The sequence below is a fragment of the Amblyomma mixtum genome, chromosome 4, assembly GCF_055824585.1.
Source record: "Amblyomma mixtum isolate Tamu chromosome 4, ASM5582458v1, whole genome shotgun sequence".
In the NCBI taxonomy this organism is placed as follows: domain Eukaryota; kingdom Metazoa; phylum Arthropoda; class Arachnida; order Ixodida; family Ixodidae; genus Amblyomma; species Amblyomma mixtum.
The window spans coordinates 136,497,240-136,520,760 of NC_143015.1; the positions used below are offsets into that span (position 1 = coordinate 136,497,240).

At 46.4% G+C, this 23,521-nt stretch overlaps 1 protein-coding gene across 3 annotated transcripts in view; it reads right to left on the reverse strand.

The window, feature by feature from the left end:
* Nucleotides 1–393: 393 nt before the first annotated feature.
* The window catches only part of LOC149348366 (regulator of G protein signaling 7-like), a 38,379-nt gene continuing 15,251 nt past the window's right edge, over nt 394–23,521 (reverse strand). For 2 of the 3 annotated variants that reach the window (XM_089588084.1, XM_089588083.1), the window contains exons 6-15: nt 23,088–23,152; nt 21,025–21,101; nt 20,025–20,106; nt 19,356–19,445; nt 18,424–18,485; nt 16,890–16,991; nt 12,756–12,959; nt 9,291–9,524; nt 6,606–7,007; nt 394–4,729 (exon numbers count right to left, since the gene is read on the reverse strand). In XM_089588084.1, coding sequence (XP_089444210.1) covers nt 4,510–4,729; nt 6,606–7,007; nt 9,291–9,524; nt 12,756–12,959; nt 16,890–16,991; nt 18,424–18,485; nt 19,356–19,445; nt 20,025–20,106; nt 21,025–21,101; nt 23,088–23,152 — 1,538 coding nt within the window. In that variant the 3' untranslated portion in view covers nt 394–4,509. Of the gene's footprint in view, nt 4,730–6,554; nt 7,008–9,290; nt 9,525–12,755; nt 12,960–16,889; nt 16,992–18,423; nt 18,486–19,355; nt 19,446–20,024; nt 20,107–21,024; nt 21,102–23,087; nt 23,153–23,521 lie in introns of all 3 variants that reach the window. The other variant, XM_089588085.1, reaches the window with a different exon arrangement.

Genomic DNA, 23,521 nt, shown 5'->3' on the forward strand with positions numbered 1-23,521 from the left:
AAGCAAGTGTTAAGCCAATACATCAGCTCACGAATTAATGTTACGTAGTTCATGGTGGAACAACTGTGCTTTGAATGTAAGTTTAGGGAAGCGTAGCTGAAAACATCGCCTGGAATTTGTAACTCAGTGGAACCTGTTGATAAAAGTGTTGGAGGGAACGAACCTTTCTCTTTTTGTAAGCTATTTATAATGCATGGATGAATTAAGCTCAAATCGTACAACTATGGCTCGCGACTTGCAAGCGTGCAAACATTGCGCAGTTTATCTACTAAATGACGTACGCCTTATGTAGGTAACTTGGTTATGAAAACTTAGTTTTCATACTACTTCTTTTTTGCTAGTTGTGTCTCACGTGGTTCGTGTATAAGTTTCTCAAACTGGACGAAAAATGTTATCTCGGCAGAAGATCCGTCTCCCGACCAGTTTAAGTGAGATGCTAAACCATGGCGTGTAACTGGCTCCCTCCACTTATAACACTCACTTAGTTTATTTCGATAAGCCGCCTATAAGAATTCGAGCAAATTTAATTTGACTTGACACCGAATGTCTTGTCAAATTCCAGGAAGGGCAGGCAAACAAGTACGCGGCACAAATAAGAAAACCAAGCCTAAGGTGCATGCTCAGATGTTGAGAGTACATCAAGAGGAAAAGAAATAAAAAATAAACAGGAATAAACAGCCGGTGTTTTGCAACAACGTCAAGGTAACCTTGCGGTCTAAATGCTTCTGGAGGGTGATGTAGCCTTTGCACCGAGTTCACACCGAGTGCATTCCTCAGCCCCAATCGAAGCCAAACCATTTCTTTCTGGCGTGCCCGCTTCGAACGGAGCACTCCTCCGCCATTCATCATATCACATCACTTGCCCGGCCTCCGAACCCACGAAGCAAGCAAGAGTTGAACATCTTCCTCTATGTCACTGAACACACTCCGTTTAGTAAAACAAAAATAGACATCAGCGAACACTTTATACATGCGTATCTTGTAACTCCTCACACTATACCTCCTTTGTGTGTGTTTTCTGTAGCTTACTGCGCCGGTGGTAGGGCTCGGAAAGAAGACCCGGATGATGAACTAGACATCACTTGTTTCTAGTTTGGCTGTTGTAAGCCTTGGTGTATTTGTGTGTGCGTGTGTGTACGTGTGTGTGTAAATATGTTCAGAAAAAACACGTTGTTTTCAAATAAACTTTTTCAACGCTAGAATCCTAAAATACCTAGAAAATATCACATGGTCTCTCTTACTGTTTACTCTTCGGTTGTTTTTTTTTTATCGCCAGCCTATAAAGGGTGCCTCAACGTTCGTCACTAGTGGAATTTATCTACTTTTGAGACGTCTTTCGCGCCCTTTTTTTTCTCTTACGTTACGTAACGGCGTAACAGGTGCCACTCAAAATGTGTACAGTTACTAGAATGGATCTCTAGAGCATTGCTTGAAGATCGGCACGTACAGTAACGTCTTTCTAAAAAAAAAAGCATCGATACCCTTCCCAACCCCCCTTTCTGAGTACTGGGTTTGCTGAAACTCGTGCTAAATACGATTTATGACTTTCCCTGTCAGTTATGTCTGTTGACCCGCGTAGACCCGCTTTTATGGACAGAACTCGGCTTTTCGAGTGAAATGCAGTACTTTATAGCACATGGACATTGTCAGAAGTAAAGAGCACACTGCAGTTGATGGTGAATCTGGTGATGCGTTGTGTGTTTGGTGTTCTGCATAAACTATTGGAGCTATCGAGGCATTGATATTCAAAAAGGACACAGTTCTTTCTACCCCTTGTGACGTCGCAGTGCCCAGGACTGCCATGGAAGCTTCTAAACACATTAACGTTCGAGTTGAAGTTGTTGCCAGCTACTGGTGAGATTGGACTTGTGATTATGTTGCCGGAAATTTCTGCACCATAGCGACACTTCAGTGTCCGGTCCGACTGCGAGACCGTGCAGTGTATTCTTTACTTCTTCCAGAGACTGTACGCCGTGTTGGTGGACGCTAGATGAAGCAGGAAAAGAACCCCATGGCCTCGCTATGTCCCAGCGGCCGTGTCTCTGCTAACTACCCATGCAGCCTTGCGGGTTTCCCTGAAGAAGCTGATTGCTCAACCTGCCTCGTGAAAAAACGAAACTATGCATTGTGAGAGTCTTAACAGTGTGCCCTGGCTACACAGAAACAACCGCAACATTCAAAGCGCCCGCGTACTTCTCTGTCGCAGCTAAAACAGTTCGCTAGGTACAGCTGACACACTGCGCGAAATACCTACGCCTGGCCAACAAATATATTGTACTTTACATATTATGGCGAGAAGTCTACGAGGCGGCAGAAGACGTTACTTGAGTCTGAGCTGACGCGCGACGGCGTGACATTGCCCTGCGACAACGTTTGGCCGCGAACCACAGTCCACGCTAACGCGAGTGGCAGGATGGAAGTTGCGTGACGTGACGTCACCACGTGCACTCCTAGTCAAAAGTTCAAGTACAGACACTGTGCTTTCTTTGCTGCTGTGGTGTTGATAACTCATCTCCGTCATGGTTTTGTAATTCAGCACATGAATATATAAAAACTATGAAGTTATTTCCTTTGTCATAGAGCTACAAGCTCTGCAATGTAGCACCTGAGAGTTCTACCTCTTCGCCTGAGTGCTTATATGATTCTGATGTTTTCAGTTTAGTTTAACTTAGTACGCTGATTAATTTTGTGCTAACGTAATTTAAGTAAAGGGGTCTTCAATGCAATGTCCCTCAAGTGTGTGCTTTCGGTTTTTCATTCTGTATAACGAAAAATGTAGGCAGAAATGTATATAATTATGAAGTAGAGAAAACCACCGAAATAGTTTTCTAGACACGCCCAGAACTTGCTCGAGTTCTTATCATCATTAAAGAACTGAGAGTAGTGAGTAAACTTTTGAATAAATACAGAAAGAAGCACAGCAGCTGTCTCATAGACTTTCGACTAAGAGTGCACCTTACTGTTTGTTTGGATGACGCTGCCACTGAATTCTGGCAGGAAGACTCCAAATCTCTTTAAGGAACTTTGCGATGTTTCATTTTCATGCAGTTACAACAGCAAGCGAAAGTGTTTTTTTTTTAAATATTACTTGACGCCATTATGAGGGTCGACGTCAAAGACCGCGCTCGGACATTCCTCACCGGCTGTGATCACACAGGTCGGTCAGGTCAATTTGGATCAACGTGGTAGCTTTTGCGCAGCTTTCGTTGCAGCCGAGATTCGAATGCAGCGCAGTGGATAGCTGTGCAAACCGGCAGCACAGCTTCAATGGAGTCTGCACTCTACCAAGCGAAAGTCTCGTACACCCGTAAATCGCTCGGCGAAAGCGAAAGAACGAAGCAGTGCGTCGACTACAACTTTGAGTAATCTTCAGGTCTCAGAGCGTCCTTTCATTCTTCCGTAGTTATGCTGCTCGAAGTATCAGATCCAAGCGCTTTCGTGACATTTTCGTCTGCTATTTGCCCCAAATCATGCGACAGACGTCGGCTGTTGCCTTTTCGAAACGCTTTCCCTCGACGTTCGTCTATTTCATACAGCAAGCGCGCCCTCATTCCTGTTCTGTACACTTACAACTGGCTTGCAGACATTTGCCAGGTACAGTCTTGGTCAAAAGTCTTAAGGCCACAGCGTTCAGCTGCTGCGAAATGAATGTTCTTACAATGCTCCGTGTAGCGAATCATTCAATACACACGTCAAACAGGAAGCTTTTCTGCCACAAGAAGATACCTCCTGCTAGCATTTCGAGGTCACTCGATCTGTATTAGTGCCGTTATGGCTCTGTTTTGCGGCTGAAGCGAAAAGTCTTTGGCCTTAAGACCTTTGACCAAAACTGTACATTGCCCCGTTGGGGAAATATACCACCGTTTACAGTTCTTTTTCCTTTTTGTTTCTCGTGGACTTCCTACGAAGTCATCTTAGGACATTGGCAAGAGTTGCTTCTTTAGCTGTAGGATAGCTTCGCGCTTAGTAGTTTGTAACGCCACCGTATCCCCTTTAACCCCGTCGTCACCAACCGAACGGAATCATCTCTCATCTTAATCATCTCACATAGTTTAAGTTTGCGCGTGCGCTCTGTTTTTGCTCGCTTTTTCTTTTACGCCTCGTTAAACGAATCGAAGCGCGTCGAATCACGCGACAAGCGGAAGCAGAGCCACATTGAAGCACCCTATAAGCAATGAACAGGAATGGAAAAAACAAGGACACTATAACATCTGTCACGGGTGAAGAGCGCGCGTGGAAGGAGGCGCGTCTCCGCACCACGCCCCCCACAGTCATCGTCATCACCCACGTCATCGTACACACCGTCAACAAGCGCCAGAGTTGTCGACGTCGATCTGCGATCTCAATGACGTCACTGGCCGAAGAAGCACATTACGGCACACAGCGGTGGCAGCGAAGAACAGGGGGGAGCAGTCTTGATGATTGCTCGCGGACGAGGACGTTTCGGCTCCGGCGGCACTATGCGCAAGACAGTTCGGCGGCGGCAATTTCTTTTTTTTTCCTTTCGTTTTACTTGTTTGTTTCGCAGGCCTCTGTCGTTTCAGGCTGTGTCGTCGATGCCTCTTGGATGTCGCTCTTGCGCAGAGTCGAAGGATCCCAGTTGTCTAACTGCAGGCCGAGCTGTGGTAGCAGCGCTTCTGGATCGCTGGCTCTGTGGCTCCAGCGAGGTACCTTCAGGGTGCTCGAGTCTGCGTCCTCGTCCATTGGTTCTTGAGAGCCCCACGAGAACCTGCGGAGAAACAAAATGAGGCCATATGTTGTAAATAGAGAGGGATCGCATGATGGGGAGCTTAACAGGACAGAAGTGACTTTTGTTATAGTCTCCGAATGCATTGAACTCAGGGTCCGTAAAATACTTCCTGTGCTGGGATCTGCCTCGTGAGGGCGCAGAACTTATAACATGCTCCTTTAATCGGCGAATGAGTGTCCTCGAATCTGCCGCTGAGCTCCTTGTGTTTCTTACTAATAAGACTCAGTGTTTTTAAGCCATTCGAGCATGATGTAACGTAAAATTAAACTTAACAGCAGGTTGCTCATTACTTTTACCTTTATGTGAACTTTTTTTCTTAGTTTTAATTTTAAATGAAGAGCAAGCCGTGCCGTACACCACTCTTACGGCAAATGTTAGAGGTGCTTGAACCCACAGCAAGAACGAATAAATGCGGCTAGGCTTAGCTGGCATCCTCGAATAATCTACTATTAGAACTAGAGGCAAGACAATGAGAAGAGGTCTTTGTAATCCAAGAATGAATTACAAAGTATATTAAAATACTTTACGCACACTTTAACCTCCCCTCCACCTTTGTTTTTACAGCCTTCCCATCCTATTATGTAGGTTTAGTTGAGAAACTTGGCCTATGCTCTGGTGTAGCATCTTACTTTTACGGGTGTGCAGTTTTATGTTAACAGTGACCGATATAGTGTCTTTGCGAGGCACAAACATTATCGTATTACATGTTGGTGTTCGGTGGCGTACTGACCTGCTCCTGCCGTTTTAGAGACGGAAGCCACCCTAAGTAACGGTAGTTGTAATAGTCGAAAAAAACAACAACCTTAGACCAAAAAACAAACAGCCATTGCAGTCCCACGTCGAAAGGACTTGCAGCCCATTATAAGTTCTGCTCCTTTCCTGAGCTAATTTATGTAGTTCACCAAACAAGGCTTCTGGGAACGTCTTGAATAGCAACAAGTCGCGCCCGTCACAACGCACGCATGCGCTTTTGGGACTTGACCGTAGAGCGGCATTAGTAAGAGGAAGTGGACCTGGAAAGTGAAGGTAATTCGCTAAGTGGGTGAAGGGTGTTCTGCTACAGGAATGGAATAGATAGGAAGGATGCCAGATGGAGTGCTGAGATTAGGGAGTTTGCGGGGAAGACGTGCGACAGGGGTATTCTGAGGTCTCTGGGACCAGCCTTTGTACTGGAGAGAGCATAAATTAGCCGGTGATGATTATACTGATGATGATAGTGCCCCGTTACAAAAAATTGCAAGGGACACTTTGGCAACTAAAGTGTTGAGAGGGAAAGGCGAGGGCACATGCCGTGACGACCTCCGGTGGATGTGCCGTCACAGCGTTTTCCGTGGCTATATCGCTACCCAAATTATACATCTTTCGGAGATCTTAAGTGTTAAGTACGCTTAATTACACATTTTTTATCTAATTTGACACAAATCCAACGTTTTTCCGACCATTTTGTGGCAATTTTCACTATGCCGTGACGACTTCCGGTGGATGTGACGTCACACCGTTCCCGTAGCCATACCGACGTACGCGCTATTTCGACGCAATTTCGACATTTTTGCTATAATTAATTAACTAATTAATCTACAGTCATCAAACTTGGCTTCTAGGTTCATTTTTTTCCTCCGCTATCTGAAGCAATCATTGGTTTTCTTCTATTTCTTTTTAGTTCCCGAGTTAAACGCGTGTGACCCGCTTTGTTAACGGACGGACGACAGTATGAGCCATTAAAGGCTTTCGCCTTAAAAAACAAGATCTCCCGACGCCTTCATACGCATGGCCGCCATCGCCAGCGAAGAGCAGCCACGCGTACCCGGCAGCCGCAGGAGTTACGTGCACCGGTCTTCTCCGGGCTCCCTTTCACCTGGCCACGACGTGTCCGTGCGGCGAGCACGAGGGCGCCTCCAGCTTGTGCAGGTCGCTCGTCGAGTGCGAATGGCGGCCGCTGAAGCCGCCCGCCACGCCGACGCCGGCCCCGGCCACGTCATCGCGTCGCTCGGAGGCGTTCCGCAGGTCCACCGTGCTCCCGGACAGCGGCCGACCCGACGGGGCCCGAGCCGTCGCCGAGGGCGAGGTCGCCGACGTTGTGATGCCGGAGACCATCATGGCGCCGCCCCCTCCGCCCGCGGCCGCACTCGTCGAGGCGCCCACGTTGACCAGAGAGTTGCCGGTGGCGCCGCCACCGCCGAAGTTGGCGGGCAGTGCGCCAACCAGCGGACCGCAGACGGACGACTTCTTCTTGGTGCTCGAGCCGAAGTGGAAGAATCTGCGCCGCAGCCACAGCGCCGCATGAGACCTCGTGAATTTCAATCCACTCTGGGGACGAAAGTCAAGGTGGTGGTGTGACACTTTTATTGCGAAAGCAATACTACTTTCACTTTCAGCTCCTCGCGTGGCGAAGCCGCGGTAGCTACCATTGACCTTTAGCTTGACCTCTGCTATGACGTCACACTATCTGCCGCAAAAACCAGGGGCCCAACTTGTGCCGTCACGAGGCGAGGCCGCGCTTGGTAGCTGCTGTGGATTGCATTGCATTGCATTGCATTGGATTAAATTGCATTGAATTGGATTGGATTGCAGTGCATTAGATTGGATTGGATTGTATAACCGATGCATCACCACAAGTCTAGCCACAAGCACCACCGCCAGCTACACTACCAGCTGAACCATGGCGTAGCTAGGGATATTGCTTTCGCAATTACCGGGCTTAACCAAGCTAAGCCACAGCCATTTTTTATTAACAGCCTTTCTGCTAGGCGTTCAATAGGTCCTGGGCCAAGGCGACGAGGGCGCGTTGCAGGTTCAGGTCCCGGGAGGCAAGCCAGATGGGCCACGATGGGGGTGACGGGAAAGGATAGGCGGGGGACTGGAAGGCTGCGTGGCACTGTGTAAGGCAGTGTTCTTCTATGTCTGCATATGTGCGTGGACAGTTTGGGCACTGAGGTGTGGAAGTGTGAAAATCAAGGAGAATATGTAACGTCAGAACACTCAGCCTGAGCAAGCCAGCCTCTTTGAACGAGTTCGCCTTGTAATTTCCTTCTGCTGCATCGCCAAGCTATGTTTTGCATACGGTGACGGGATTCTAGCCACGTGTTCTCAGAATACAATTCTCCGGCAAGTCAGCGGTCAGTAAGCTTTTCGACGTGATGCAAGCCACCCACTGACCCCACGTTGTCAAGTAATCGCGAAACCATTTCTGAAATTTTGTACTACCAGACTGCAGGACTTCCGCGTGACACTATCCAGGCTTCTAATTTTTCGTACACTAAAATATCCCGCTGCCGTGTGAAAAGCATAACTCCTGTTAAGCTTTTTAATACCGATCCTAACACGTCATGCCGTGCAGTTCAGTTCTCTATAAGTAGTGGTATACGTATGAACCATAACAATCGCTGATTGCTAGAGCAATAGTGTCTTTGCCAGAGCGGCCTCTATGACCTTGAGCGGAACGATAAGCTACCCCAACTTATCTGCTCAATAAATAGGCGGCACCACTCAGTCTTTTGAGATACGCTGATTCCCTTTCGACTTCATATAACTCTTTTTCCTTCTCTCCTTGCTACGCTTTTTTTCTTTTTCTTTCACCGTCGCTGACTCAAGCCCAGTGATGGTGGGGTCGTGGCCTTGGTACAGTCAATCGCGAAGTCGAAAAAAAATTGAAAATAATCGGAAGGGAAACACGTATCCCCTTTACCAAAAGTAACTGAGCAAACAGGTTTTTTCTTCTCAACCCCATAACGGAGCTTTTACGGCAACCATAAAGACAGAAAGGTGCCAAAACGTGAGACAAGGGTTCAGAAGAATGGCCCGAGGGGCGAGTTGGTGGATGATGAAATGAACGGCGGCGCAACAAGGACACTAACAAGACAGGGGACACCACATGCGCACGTGGTGGTGGACACCCCATGCGCACGTGGTGTCCCCTCTCTTGTTAGTGTCCTTGTTGCGCCGCCGTTCATTTCAACAAGGGTTCACCTTACCTTACACACATTCAGGGCAGCAGCATGACACTGCCACCACCCCACAATACCTTGTCGCCCTCATCCAGCGCCACATGGCGACAATTACAGACAGGCTGTTTTATTTCCCCCCACCGTCTCTCATGCTTTCACCCCACCTTTCCTCCTGATTGTACCACCTGTTGCGTGCCCAGATCCACACTTTTCCACTACCTTTGGGAATGTCCTTCCCCAAAGGCAGTACCCCACATCCCCAATCCCACTCATTCTTCCTGGGAGGCTGCTTTACGGACCGCTCAGCCCGCCGGCCAGAAATGGCTGGTGGATCGGGCTTTACGTGAAGAGCAAGCCCGTGGACTCCTGGACCTGTAGGGGACCACCCTGGAAGATTTTTTTTTGGTGTAATAAAGTTGTTTCCATCCATCCATTCAGAGCTTAAGGGCTGCCATAAGTGCTTCGCTGCGCGGCTGTAAACTGCCCGCGGATACTTTTGGCTAAAGACTATCGCAGCAGTGGCCGACCACCGCTTCCCTCGGTTACTTTTGGCAAAAACGGAGCACTATCGCAGCAATGGCTGTGCTGTCGCGTACCTCTTTCGCTGGCCCTGCGACTGCTGCATGGCCTGCGCCTTGGCCATCAGGCGCCGGAAGTGCTCGGAGCGGGTGAAGCGCGTGTACGTGTCCTTCTTCATGAGTGCGAACACGTGGTGCTGGGCGGCGTCCAGGCTGAACCGCGTGGGACGCTCGTTCGCTTCCTGCTGTGTGCGCTCCAGCGTCTCGCTGTCCAGGTTCACCTCACACGGGGCGCCCCTGCACAGGAACTCCCTGCGCGGACGGAGCATTCAGATGACGTCACCAGGCTCACACAAGTCTGCCCTTATAAAAATGGTCTATAGACAGTCTATAGACTTCTTATTGACTCTATTGACATCTTATTGATATCGTTTGTTGTCTATTCATCGTCTATAGACGAAAGTATACTAAAAGTGTATGGTCATAAATCTATAGGTTGTCTATAGACTGTCTATGGCATTTGTATTGCCTGCAGACTGTTCTCAAGAATTTGTCTATAGACAGTCTATAGATTTGTACACAGAAGTCTATAGACACTGTATAGAGTGTCTAAAACTTTCTTTTCTAAGGCTGGCGTCATTGCCTTTATCAAGCGTAGGAGAATTTCTCCAAACATCAGCACTCTTTCAAGGGTGTTTTGGAAAATCTTCAGTGAGCTCGTCGCTGTGAACATTGTACTTACATTTCTGAGGACGGATAGAACTGCAAACGCTGGCTCAGTATTAAATGTTTATGGAAACCCTTACGTTTTCCTTAGCGCCAATCTCTCTTAAGTTGGAGTACTCCAGGATCCCACAACTTCACCAGATTGGCTTACGGAGAAACTGTAACCAGGCGCGATCCTTGAAACAATAATCCCCCCAATAATGCCTCTGGCCCTGAGGGCACACGAAATAAATAAATAAACACCATCGCATAGAGTCAGTTCAGATAAGCATGCAGTGTCTACTTCTCGCGCCTTTACAGCCTTGCTCCTCATGTGCCTTCTTAGCCTCACTACCTATACTCGCTTCGCTACTAACTGTGGATACGCTATAGGCTGTTGCTTATATGTGAACAGGAATGCATGAGAAAAGTCTTTCCGGTGTGAAACTTCGGACCTATCTGGATATAAATTACTTGCATATTCTTATTTTGAGTATAATCCCGATGTTTCCACATTTACGGAAATCTTGCATCTCTACCTGCTACTAACTTGAACCGGCTTGCAACAACAACCTAGATTTAGTTCTAGGCCTGGTTGAGTTACTTAGGGTGGGCTAGGTTAGCTGAGACAAAAATAAGTTACCAGAACTACAATCAAGGTCTCTGCACCAGGAAATGAACAAAAGAACAGAACTCACCAAATGGAAGAAAGATGGGAAAGAGAGCGATTTTGGATAAAAACGGACAGTTTTGTATTATAGAGGACACCAGGGAAAGGTGACGCGCCCGAGCCTTGATATGTCGCGTCCTCTATACAATATTCAATGGTGTTCATTGAATTGGCCGGACATTTTAGGCCGAGGGTGGACTGAGTATAGTGTTTGATATCGTACCCTGGAATTCTGTTTGCCTGCAGCGTCAGGAGTAGACGGATTCCTTGCCTCAGCGCTCAATAGCCTGTGAGAGCTGTTTCCCGCGCCAGATATTCAACTGGAGAGAAGTGCCAGCAAAGGATGGTTTTCTTTCATCCAGCAGCGTGGCCGAGCGTGGGAATTTAAGGCCTATTTGAACTTCTCAGTATGGGTGACCATGCGCAAAGTTTGCCAAACTCTCTCCTTTCCTCTCAAGGAACAACCCCCGTGGTCTCGAAGTTTCCCTATTCCAAAAACTTTTGACTCAAGGGTCAGGATGCCTATAGAAGTTTTTTAATCTCACTGCTCAGAAAAAAGCAAGCAGGCATAAAACAACAAAGAAATTAGCAATTACATTTTAGCTTACCCAGATCCTTTACCTTTTTGTTTTGACTGAGCCCCTAGACTTGAAGCCAGAATGCCTGAACTGCCCTTAATAGTGAGGTATCAGCTACAGGTTCGACACAAATTATGTACGACCATAAGTTCGGCCCAAGCCCGTGACTGAAAGCCCGAGACAAGTCCGGGCCCCATAAGCCAAAGCCTGGGTCCGGCCCGTTCTTTTGGGAAAGCCCGAGCCCGTAATTAAACAGGAATTACACAGGAACATTCGAACGTACCAGCAACTGTAATTTCTAATAGGTGGGAAATGTCACAAAGGCCTATTTTCTTTGGTACACGTGGATGTATTTCATTTCTATCATTGCTTAGTGCCCAGTTAGTTCATTTGTGCTCTTCAAGGGTCTCAACGTCACTTTCTCCACTGCCCGTAGTGACTGCAGTTGCAAGAGCATGCCAGTGTTGGCGCCTCCTTGTTCCTTTGTCCACGTCCTGTGTGTGCTATACTGCGCAAGAGCTGCAACCTTCAAACGCCACGCCCACTAGAGTCTGCATGCAGGTAATGATTCTTAGGTAACTGATTTAGCATTACTTTTATAGCAGTGCGAATCGACAAGGAACAAGAAAATCACAGATTACGCACAGAAACACTTGAACAGCCGTAAAGCCCTTGCTTCCGAGAGATGAACCGATCTCCTAGACGGCATATTTTTTTTTTGCACAAGTCTGCGGAGGTTTAGTAGCCCTTACTACCACAGGAATTCGGTGGTCCTGTCGGCGATGCCGATGAAGGTACGGCATAAACCAGACAGCACAGCCATGATCAGGAATTCGAGACAGCACCGAGCCAGTGTCACTAAGCCTATCGGCCCATCACGTTCTGTTATGCAGCTATTCGGTCATTCTGTTTCTTTCTTACGTCACGGATGACATCAAAGCGCTATTGTAACGCGATAACCTTAAAAACTCCGTTCACCAAAAAATCCGGTGTCGGCGTTGTGAGCGAAAAATCACGGTCATGCTCTCCGTCCCCGGAGAGCAACTATAGGAAAGAGGTGGGCATTCTAGGTCACGTGACCTTACGGCGTCATCACAACCTGTCCACCGGAGAGAGCAAACTGACCACAGTGGCAGGCGGCAGTTAATCTGTTGATTCGTCGCTAGGGAAGAGCAGCCTGGGTCACACAGGGCCCACCTTCTGGGAGCACCTGCCATCGCAGGGCAGTGGCGCATCGCTTAACCACTGCACCACGGCGCCAGGAGTGGTACCAGTTCTCCCAGCGGTCTACGAATGTAAATTAGAGAACGACCTTCTGCATATGTGGGAATTAGCCCACTACGCTGTCGCCTTATACCCTTAAGGAGCTTAATTGCCCCCTTCAATTTTTGAATGTTCAATGCCATGCGCCTCATGGTGGCAGCCAAAAGAACTAGAAGCGCTTGTCCCGAATGCGGGGCAGTGAGCGTCGCGTTGCCTTTCTGGCACTTCATAGCTTCGCACTCGTACTCGATCGTATAGCTTACATCGAACTGTTGTTAGGCCTAAAGAGACACGCTTTGTAAGAGGAGGGAGGGAGGGGGGACTCACTCGTAGATGGCGGCCACCTTGCGAGGCACCTCTTGCTGCGATCCGTGGCGCAGGTCCTGGACGGCCTTCCAGAAGAGGATGTTCTCGTGGCTGTACTCGGTGCGCAGGTACTGCTCGAATTCGTGGGCCCCCATGGGGTCTGCGAGGAGCTCCTCCAGAGACAGGTTCCACCGCTGTAGGCGCCGCTCAGTAGGTACCTCTGCCCTGCGGCGGCCGAAAAGGAGAACTCACCTTACACAGATCTCTGCATTAACTGCGTTCCAAACTAACAAAATCGGTGATTTTTTATTTGTTTTCTTTTTCGCTTTGTCGGAGTAGTTGCTTTTTACGGCGAAAGCTGCTATAGGTTTGGCTTAGCTATAAAGCGCCCCCTACACTGTTCCGTGGAATCTACAGCGTGAGCCGTATGACCTTAATTACTGTGTGAATTAATTTACTTTAAGCTAATTGAGTTTCAATTATTTTAATTTAACTAAAATACATGGAATTAGCCTTTTTTCACAAGATGTGGCGCCCTCTACTCAATGGCGAAAATTCGTCTGCTACTGGTTGAAAACAAACTGACATAGGAGACGCAGACGTGCTCTGGTTCCACGAGGAGCCAGCTGCGGTAGCGAAATGTCAAGCGTGTGCATGACAACTGCTGCCATCTGTCGCATGCGGCTGTCACTAACACGAACTGCGCATGCGCAGTAGGAGTTGGCGGTTTTATTTTTAAACAGTTGAGTTAGAATAAAAGATCGTACGTTGTTGGGCAAGTCGGTCAATCATGGTAAATAAAAGGGGCTACTGCGCACAAAAAGACACGGACAAGAAGGTAACACGACTAGTAGAAGAGGCGCGCGTACTCAGAGCAGCGTGTGAAAAATGGCGGATTCAATGGCCTTAACCTGCAAACCATGGCAGGTGGCAAAATAGAGAGAAAAATTCCTCTGCCCACGTTTGCGGGGAGGGCAAGTACGCCAGGGAAGAAAAAGAGAAGAACGCGGGGAAGGCAGGTTATTCGAAATGGTTCAACCAAAGTTATAACAGCTTTCGCTGATAACTGCGCTGAGCGGCTAAGCTTAGCCATACAAACTAACTATTACGTCTTTCTTGCATGCGCAAATCATGCTTCAGGAGTAGTGTTTGTCTCTTCATTCTGGACTTCATTGTTTTTTTTCTTGGCATCATGCGCGGCCCCCTTACATAATGCGTTAAGTAGGGCACCCGGCACGTGTAAGAAATAAGTGGAGCGAATGCAGCTATAACAGGTAGGAACGAAACTCGAGGGGGCAAAAAGGATTTACACAAGCAGCCTCGTTGTATAATGGCTCAAAACAAGGGGAAGCTATCCAACAGATCGAAAAAAGGCAGCAAGAATAAATGTAAGGAAGATAAATCATTAAACTGTAGACAAGGGTTGGACTTTTCATTTTTTATTGTTTGAAAATTCGGCATACTTTTTTTGGCGTTTATTTCACAATGCAGTCGTCGTTTTTTTTTGGCGAATATTATCTTCTAAAGACGGGTCACCGTTTGTTTTTTTCCGATTATGTAACATGGTACTCCTGTGCGATGAAAAGTCACCTAGAATTTCTCTTGACCTTTTTGTCAGGCCGATCATTCAATTCACCAGTAATTAGCGCAAAAATGGTCGTACTTAGAGCCGTACTTGTAGGAGGAAAAAAAGGAATGGAAATGACCGTAAGACACAAAGGCAAGTGGAAGTTGAGTTCTAAAACCTAGCTTGCCATGCTAATGTTGTGTTGCTGCACTAGGTAGAGCAAGAGGTCGGGTCTCGCTTGGTCTGCACATTCGCGAGAGCGACGGAACTGTCGCTTAATCGTCGAGGTAGTGAGAGCACGACACTTTTTCGTGCCGCCTATGTATGGCTTCGCGATAGTCTCCTTACGAGCAGCGAAGGAGCCTACTTAACTAAGAAACTGCCTTTACTGACTGATGGCGGTCAACAAGGACAATGCACAGCCGAATTTAATTATATTTATCTGCAAATCCACCGAGGAGATCGCTACAATGGAAAGCTATCAAGAACTTTAGGGCAGAGCTCCCTCCTCACGAAACCCTGTCAGCCTGAGCATACCTAACTAGCGCAAAGGGTAGCAGCTCCTCGTTCTTCGGACCGGCGCCTAAACGAAACTTGACCCCAGCTGTCCGTTCTCTCTGCCACTCCACAAACAGCAGAGTCGAGTCTATCCTTTTGGCGCCAAAAAGCCACCTTACTTGTAGAACGCCGGTGCCCACGGTGTTGCTTGCTCGCAAGCACTGCGTACATTCCACGAAGCCGTTTACGCATAGTTACAGCAGAAATCACCCATTAAAAAGACCAGTGGCAACCGTCTTGCTGTCTCTCCAACATCCTCACCATACGGCGTGCTGCTGAAGTTCCACATTTTATGTCCCTCACCTAACCGGAGGAGTCCACGTGTACGCTAGGCCTCGCGGGAAGGAAGCGACCTTCCAGGCTCTAACTTTTCGGAGTCGGTTAACCGCCGGTTCTGCAGTTTACAGCATTTGTTTTCAAATAAACCGACTCGAACAGCACCGGTTGGGAAGGAAGAAGGGGGGAAGGAGGGAGCTGCAAGACCAGTCCTAACAAAATAGCTAAAGAGATGATTGAGCTAACAGCGTCTGAGCTTTGGCTGCTTTATGACTAGAGGCTGGATTTTTAGGCACTAAAAACACGTTTTAGGCGCCATAATTAGGCGGCTAAAATTGCATTTTAGGCACCTAACGGAGAAAAATAGGCACTATAAACTTTATAAAAAGTGCACATAGTTCCAAACTTCAGCGCGCAATATCTGCCGTAAAATAAATCAACAACACAGCAGGAATTATTTGGGACCTTAAGCAAGGTGCGATTATTAGAAGCCATTTTTTGTTTGAGTCATTTGCTCTATGGTCTGAGTGCGCGAATGCGTTTTCGTATGCGCGCACGACTGCCAGCTGTCTAGTGTGGCCTGCTCCACCAAGATTACCGCCAAATGCCATTTGATGAAGATGGCATGCGGCTGAGGCACAAGGAACGAAAATAAGGCATGTTACCCAGGTGGAAATTTTAATCAGTTAAACTGTTTCCAGCAGGTTTATAGAACATTTTACAGTTGGTTTCAATTGGAACCAACTGGGAATTATTTGGACGAACCTATAACTTACTCCGTATAATTTCCGAAATGTGGTGCCATCTGGTCAACTACCACGTTAACAGCCAAAGTCATCAACAAGCTGCCACGACAAAATTTCAGAAAATAGGAAAAAGGCTGCTTCGATATATTCGGCTGACGTGGTTGGTATAGTGTACACAGCCGGCGAAGGTGCAGTGTTCACCACAGCCAACTGACGAGGTCATCTAATGTTGCCACGTGTGGGTTCTACTCAAAGCCGAAATGGATTCCAAAACGAACAAAATCTGACAGCAAAACCACAGCGTATTTCAGGCCCCTTTTCTGTAAAATAGGGCTTTTTTAGGCACCGACGTCGGAAATAGGCATTATAGGCACTGACACCCAAAATAGGCATTTATAGGCACTATAAAAAGAGTATTAAACATATTGTCAACACCTAATTCGTGCTCATATGTAAAAATGGTGCGCCTACGAAGCGTTGAAAAAAATAGGCATTTGCCTAAAATCCGGTCTCTATTTATGACTGTCGGCACAACGACCCGTCAATTTGAGTGCGGGAACCCGCCGGTTCGCTGAGGCGTGTAAAGTAGCGGAGTAACGCCTTAAGACACACAACTGCGCTCCCTAATCTGTTGCTTTTATTTTTCTGTCTGACTGCAACTGTGCAACTGCCTTCGATAGCCAAGAAGGTGGGGCGTGTATATTAAAGAATACCGAGCTTTCTTGATTAAACGCCAATGCCTAAAACGGAATATTGGCGTACTTTTATAGATTTTTTTCGGTTTAAAGCGAAAAGTCTAACCCCTAACTATACCGTATAAACTAACTCTAAGTACACAATGCTTAATCATTGCTGTAGCAGACCCGAAGAGAAATGTTAGCAAATTTAAGGGGAAAAAAAAGAAACCTTAATAATGGACAAGAAATAGAGGTCCATTTAAACAGAATGTCTGCTCCAGTTTCTCTAGGTAGGCCATACCAGGTGTCGGAGCTATCACTCCGCACTTACGTGCTGCTCTCGAGAGCCCATAGCGTGGGGTCGTCCGTGATCCAGGGATTGCCCGGGTACGGCGGAACGATGAAGCTGTCGAAATTCTGGTACTGCTCACACCTGTCGGGAAGACAAAGGCACAGTGGCCGTACACCTTCGCGTCAATATTGGCGTGCAGCTATCCAGCCGAGTTAATTGATGAAGGAAAAAAGCCAAGAGAAATCGAAAGAAGGCTGGAGTGAAAAGCCGAGAGCTGGCCACAGTTTCCAGCGCGGACACACACACACAAAAAGCCACAAGGACTTCTAACTGCATTTTGTTTTGACAATGCGGTAGCATCAGCAGCTGTTAATTCCGTTACCGGAAGTGCCGTTCTTTCCGGAAATCCAGGCAATGAGAATGCTCTACTCTGGTGACGTCACTTTCCTGCAGCCAATAGGAATGCTCCAGTGTGGCGACGTCACTTACCTCTATCCAATCAGCTAATGCGAATGCTGCTCTGGCCAAGTGACGTCACCTCCGTACAGCCAATCTGCGAATTTAGCTTCCGACGACACGTTTTCTTCCCCATGAGGCTTCTAATGCTTATTTTATTAAAATGACGGTGCCTTAAGAGAAATGGCCTGCATCATTAACACAGGTGTGCACGACGTGCTGGCTACCGCCACCTGGTTTCACTTAGTCGTGGCTCTCGCGTAAATCAATGCGACTTAGTGTTTAGCGGAAATTCCCCCCCCCCCCCCCCCACCTTACAATTTTGATTTACTCTTATGATTCGCGGCGACAGAGAGTCCTTATTTATAGTGCAGGTCTTCTTGGTAACGTGTTAAGCATTTTCTGTGCTCACGCATTGCAGCTGAATTTCGGTGAACGCATCTTTTTAATTCCTCTTTTCATATTCGGCGTGCGTTACAATATCAAGCAGAACACGCTGGAAGAGCCTTAAACTGATGGCTCGTCCAGGATTGCTACACATTTTAATGTCGAACTGAGCAAATTATGCACTTTCTGGTAGATTGTGCAGTTTTCCTGACGCAGGAAGCCTATCAAGACGCTGATGAAATGCGAATTGAAACTCTCATAAAATTGCCGCCATGGTTCTCGCAATGAAGTTAAGGAATGGGGACTGCTACCTCTATATAAAAAACAAAGAAATGAACAGAGAAGCATTCAAGCTCCACCTTTTTTTCATTTCTTTTTCGCTTGTCAAAAACATATGGTGCAGTCAAACGACACGCTGTTAAGCCTGCCTGTCCGTCTATGCACCGTTTTGGTCTCACAGCCGAGCTTTGGGAGGGGAATTCGAGAGCACTGCAAACATAAGCTTGCTCCTTCGCGTCTTACTGCTGGACGAGGCAGGACGGCAAGGGTTTTGCCAGAGATGGCCAGGGTATTTGTCGTCTAATATCAATGACACGTGGAGTTTTGTCGTCTATTACACGATATTAGTACAGTGGGCTGCTCAGGTTGCTTTGCAGATGTCCCATGGGAAAACCTGTCAAGTTGCTGCTGGACAGATAGGCTATAAATATGACACCACGCCATCGCTCACCTTGTGAGGATTTGGGACACTTTAGTTCGTGAGCGAGCCAGGTTCCGTTTGAGAATCTCGATCTGAAAATGTAAATGAGGTAGAGGTGCATTAAGATTGGTCTCTATGTGTGAGCTACGTCTGTGAGTTATTTAGCGCAGTTTGATGCTTCTGTGAGAATTTCAGCGATTTGCACAAGAACAAGGGCTAAATTTTACATTCTTTACCAATGTTTACCATTGTTTAACAGTTCCTTATGACCTAAGTCTGCTTTTCACAGGAAACTGACTTTGGTTCAACATGCAAAGTTCCTGTCTACTTGTCATCTCGCATACGAAAAGACAAAAGTTGGCCACTGAACAGTGAGACAACTGCACGGCATATTCAAAAGCTTAGTAAGGAAGAAGTTATTTCATTTATTTTCCCGTTAAAAGCCCCAGGACATTAAATGAGGGCAAGCAGGCGAGCATGTTTGTCATTGCTTGAAATGCTAATGGAAGTAAATAAGAAAATACAGTGCATGACGAAATGAAAACAAAGAATAAGATTAGTTACAGCAAAGAGGAAGAGTCGCTAATAACTTAGAGAAGTTCGTAAAATTCTATGAACAGCAAATTTTCTCCACTCTGTGTCACTAAGGAAGAGGCAAACAAAAACATGCAAGGCAGAAGAGATAACCAGAGACGCTGTTCGTTCCTGGCGGATGAACTTTCAGCTAAACTTATTTGAATTTTTCGCGAAACGTTTTTCGAGCTGCGCATCTACCTATCTCTTCTGGCATGGAATTCTCTAACACCTAAGTTTGAAAACAAGGAACTCTTCATTGCTTAGACTGCGACGAAGCTTTGTCTTAACAGGCTCGGAAAACTGGCTGTGAAGAGTTTTGAAGACAAACATTGGTGTTAATGCCGCGTTGGACAGAGTCAAAAACAGGCATGTGCCGAAATATTCACCTCTCGCTTTAGGTCGTCCTTTGTTTTCTTCTTCGGCGGGCCCCTCTTGTTGGGAACAGGACTCTTCTCTAGGCAACTCGTGCAACCAGGCTGCGAACGGCGAAAGCGAGGGCAAGGTGAAATAACGTGGCGTAGTAGCTACTAGACATTAGCCGCCAGAAAAAAAGACTTCGATATCAATTTCATTCGTATGCCAGTGTAGCCTTGAAAATCTATTGACGCATGGCAACGCTTAGGTGATTGTGATAGTATACTAGGCGGCATATCAGTAAGAAATGTTTGAAATCTGTCTAGGTTTACATTACGGGTGGCTGGAATCAGCAGAAGCGAAAAATACGGTTATGAAGGAAAGAAATTGCAACGTTACAACCTTCGTGAGGATGGGCCAAGACTGCGATGGAAGCACTGCCGTGTTAAATGTGTACTGCGTTAGATGTGTTAGAGATGTGTACTGCGTAGGCTAAACTAAGTTACGACAGGAGGAAAAGGTTAAGCGCGGTCAGTGTCTCATCGTTAAATTGATTTCAGAGTGAGGGGGAGGTGGTTAACGCTTGTTTATTTACTTCATAACCCAGCGTTATCCAACCCCCATAAAAGTTAGATATGCAAACATGAGAAAATATTGCCACAAGAACGTATTTTCAAGGAGGAGAATACTCGTGTAATTACCGGTGGCCGATGGATTCGCCAGTACGCTCTTTCCTGGCTTTGTAAGATCAGCTTGTCTGTCTTCTTTCGTTCTTTGGCCAAGCTGCATGAAAAGAGGGCAAGAGGTCTTGGGCGCACATTTTTCAGTACAGGGAAGAATCCCTTCTCGTTGATAATATTTATTCCTTCTACCTTTCTGTAACACAGTTATCGCCGAACGTTTCAACAAGACTTCAATTGAAGGGCGAAATGCCTTTCCATCCTGATAAAAATGGTCTATAGACAATCTACAGACTTCTTATAGACTGTATTGCACTCCCATAAATATTTTTGTATATTCTCTATAGACTCTCTATAGACAAAAATCTACTACAAGTCTAGTGAGTTGTCTACAGGCTGTCTATAGCATTCGCATTGCCTGTTTATAGAGAGTCTATAGACTATATAGACAGAATTCTATGGACAGTCTATAGACCGTCTAAAAATTATTTGTAAGGGCAATCTGCTCACGGGCAAAATATATGTTCAGAGAGCTTGAGGTATTTAAGTACAGCAATGCTTTGGAATTCCTGGGCCACACGGAATCAATCCTGTGTAATCCAGGAGCCAAGCTTCCAACCCAAAGCCAAGGTTTTTAGTGTACTCGTTTTTTTTCATATAAAACTTTTCCGTTCCAAGAATTTCCTAACATGTTCAGTGTTACTAGAGCTGAGAGTCGGCTTCCCTGGATTTGGGAAACAAGTTTTCCTCGAATTGCTTGTGTACTTTACTCAAACTTGCTATGTTACGTGATATGGCCTGAGACTTAAGCATGTACTGATTGGAACTCGTGGAGCCATGCTGGTGGTATGTTCACACAAGATGTAAGTAATGCTATAATGCTACCCACTCCTGAACTTCTTACGTCACAGTTGTTTGTCCCAACATCACGACGTGAACAGATAGGGCTTCTACGCGTGTTTTAAGAAGTATAGCAGCTTTCTGGCGATACGCTTGATAAGTGCACGAATGGAGAACTTACGCCGCTTGCTCCTGGGCTTGCATGCAGATGAACTCCCATTTGTGGTAGAGCAGCTTCTTGAGCCTCTGCAGAGCCTCCTGTGGAAGCACAAACGAATGTGATGTTAACTACGACACGGCTTTTTGCAAAAGAGGATGCTTATCGTCAGGCTCAGAATTACTGTGTAGCAGAAGAAAACAGCCGCGTTAACAGTATTTCGTATCAGAGTAGGAACAAGTGCAGAGAGATGCACTGAGATTTATCATTTTGTCCTTTTCGCAAACAACATTCTGTTTTCACGCTTTATAGCAAAGCAAACCTACCCCCAGGGCAAGTAAGGCGCAATTAGAAACGATTAAAATCTTTTCTTTTCCGTCATGTAAAATCCAGTTTTCCCAGTCAAAGAACAGTATTTGCCGCGAATCTTCGTACTGCTTGTTCGTTCACCCTCGAAGCCGCCGGCGCGCGGCCTTATCATTTTGATTGTGGCTCGAGATGCGACCACACTTATTTCGATTGATCGCAGGCACGTGCAACTGCTTCCCCACATTTCCGGATTATTATAGTTGCATTCTGCGCCTTATCTTGAGGGTTCTTTGCCTGTTTTCAATTCAGCGCGGCCAATAACTGCAGGCATTCTGTTCGACTACCGCCGAGCACGGTTGTGGCTACGCCACCGCCGAGTTATTCACTTCTCTTTGGGCGCGAGTCAGCCCCAATAAATATTTTCTTTGGAAGCCACTTTTGCTGCCCTCTTAACTGCTGAACATCCGTTACCACTACGAGACAACATCAAATACCCCATTTCCCGAATAACACCAATAAGCATCCTAGGCAGGTAGAATTGTCCAGGTTTTTAAAAAAGCTGCATGAAACACTCTTTCTATGTTCAAGCCGCACGAGATTAGAATAAGCTGCCCAATCAGGTTGTGTTTGCAAAGAACCGCCAAGAGTTCTCCACTATGTTGCTTGAATTAATTGATTAGCACGTGACATGTTATTTATGTATTCTTTTTTTACGGACACGACTGCATTGCATGCATACATTTTCGAAGACAGCTGTTATGACCTGCATATTTGTAATTAACGCACCCCTGTCTTAGTCTTGAATAGGGCTTATGCTGCGTTAAATAAACAGTAAATAAACTGCGTACAGCTAATTCGTGTCATCCAAAATACAAAATCACTGTATGTATTTTTTGCTCCACTTGGTGTAGTCGCTTAGCAATCATTAAATACTCTTCATCTGTGCCATTTATACTTTTCTCACAGGAACCTAACGGGCGTTAAGTTGCCTTTACGAGACTACGAGTTCAGTAGATCCCTGCGATTAAGTTATTGGCTTGGAAATTCTGTGAGCAGTTCACCGCAGCTTGTACAGTCCACTGCACTGAATGACAAGAGGCCCTCTCGTAAAAGCGCGTTGTATGTATAGCTAATCACTGAGCCCTGTGATGACGCAACATTGGCCGAATAGCGTTTCAGAAAACCACTGTCTAGCGGGCCAATTTTCTTTTCACTAGGCTGATGCTTTATGTGCCGGTAATATCTGCAAGAGTACAACCAGCGGAAATGACATAGACAAAATAGAGACACAAAGGACGATGCTCGTCCTTTGTGTCTCTACTGTGTCTACGTCATTTCCGCTGGTTTTGTTTTTCCAGATATGTGGCAACTCGCCCAACGTTACACTCTACCGGTGATAAGCAGCTCAACTGGGTGTTCAACCTGCACCCTTAGCGTTTTGTTCGCAACTGGACTGCCTGCGATCTTCGGTTGAACCCAGGGATAACTCTCTAGTAGAATTACTCCTTCAATCATCAATAGCACAAGCCCGCGGGCCAGCAAGAACCTAGATATACGTGTTCATTCTCTCGGGCGCCAAAACATCACGGGATGCGAACACGGATGCCGGTAATGGCCCAATAAAAGAACGACAAACTCTGTTAGTGCGAGAAAAGCCCTTAACCACACCCGGAGACCAAGCTATCATCTTGCACGAGTGCTCACTGAGGAAGATACCAAAGGCGATGGCTGCTGTAAGGGTTTTGAGACATCCTACGGCATTCGCTTGTCTTGCTTACCTGTTCGTACTCTTCCAGGGCGTATTTGGGCTTGTTTTTGAGCGCCCGCTTACACAGGTAAATGGCTGCGGAATAAAATAAAAGGCGACAAATGTTAAGAGGCTCCTAAAATAGAAAACAAATGCTAGTGGAAGATGATGGCAGAAGTTTCCGCCACTGCAACACAAAGGCGAAATCAGGCAGTTTTTTGTTTTTTTTTATGTTTACGCATACTGATTCATACCTTTAGTATGATACCATGCATGATTCCTTTGTTTTTACGTTATCATACGCCTCCCAATTATTTATGCGATATCTTGCTACCTTAGACTGCTTCCTTTCAGTGGGAATGGTGTTTAAGATTTAGATTTGTGAAGACTATTACGTTTATTTTTAATGAAAGGTAATTACTAATTGGCATTCGGCTGCAAAGGAGAGTTGTTCATCAATTCCCT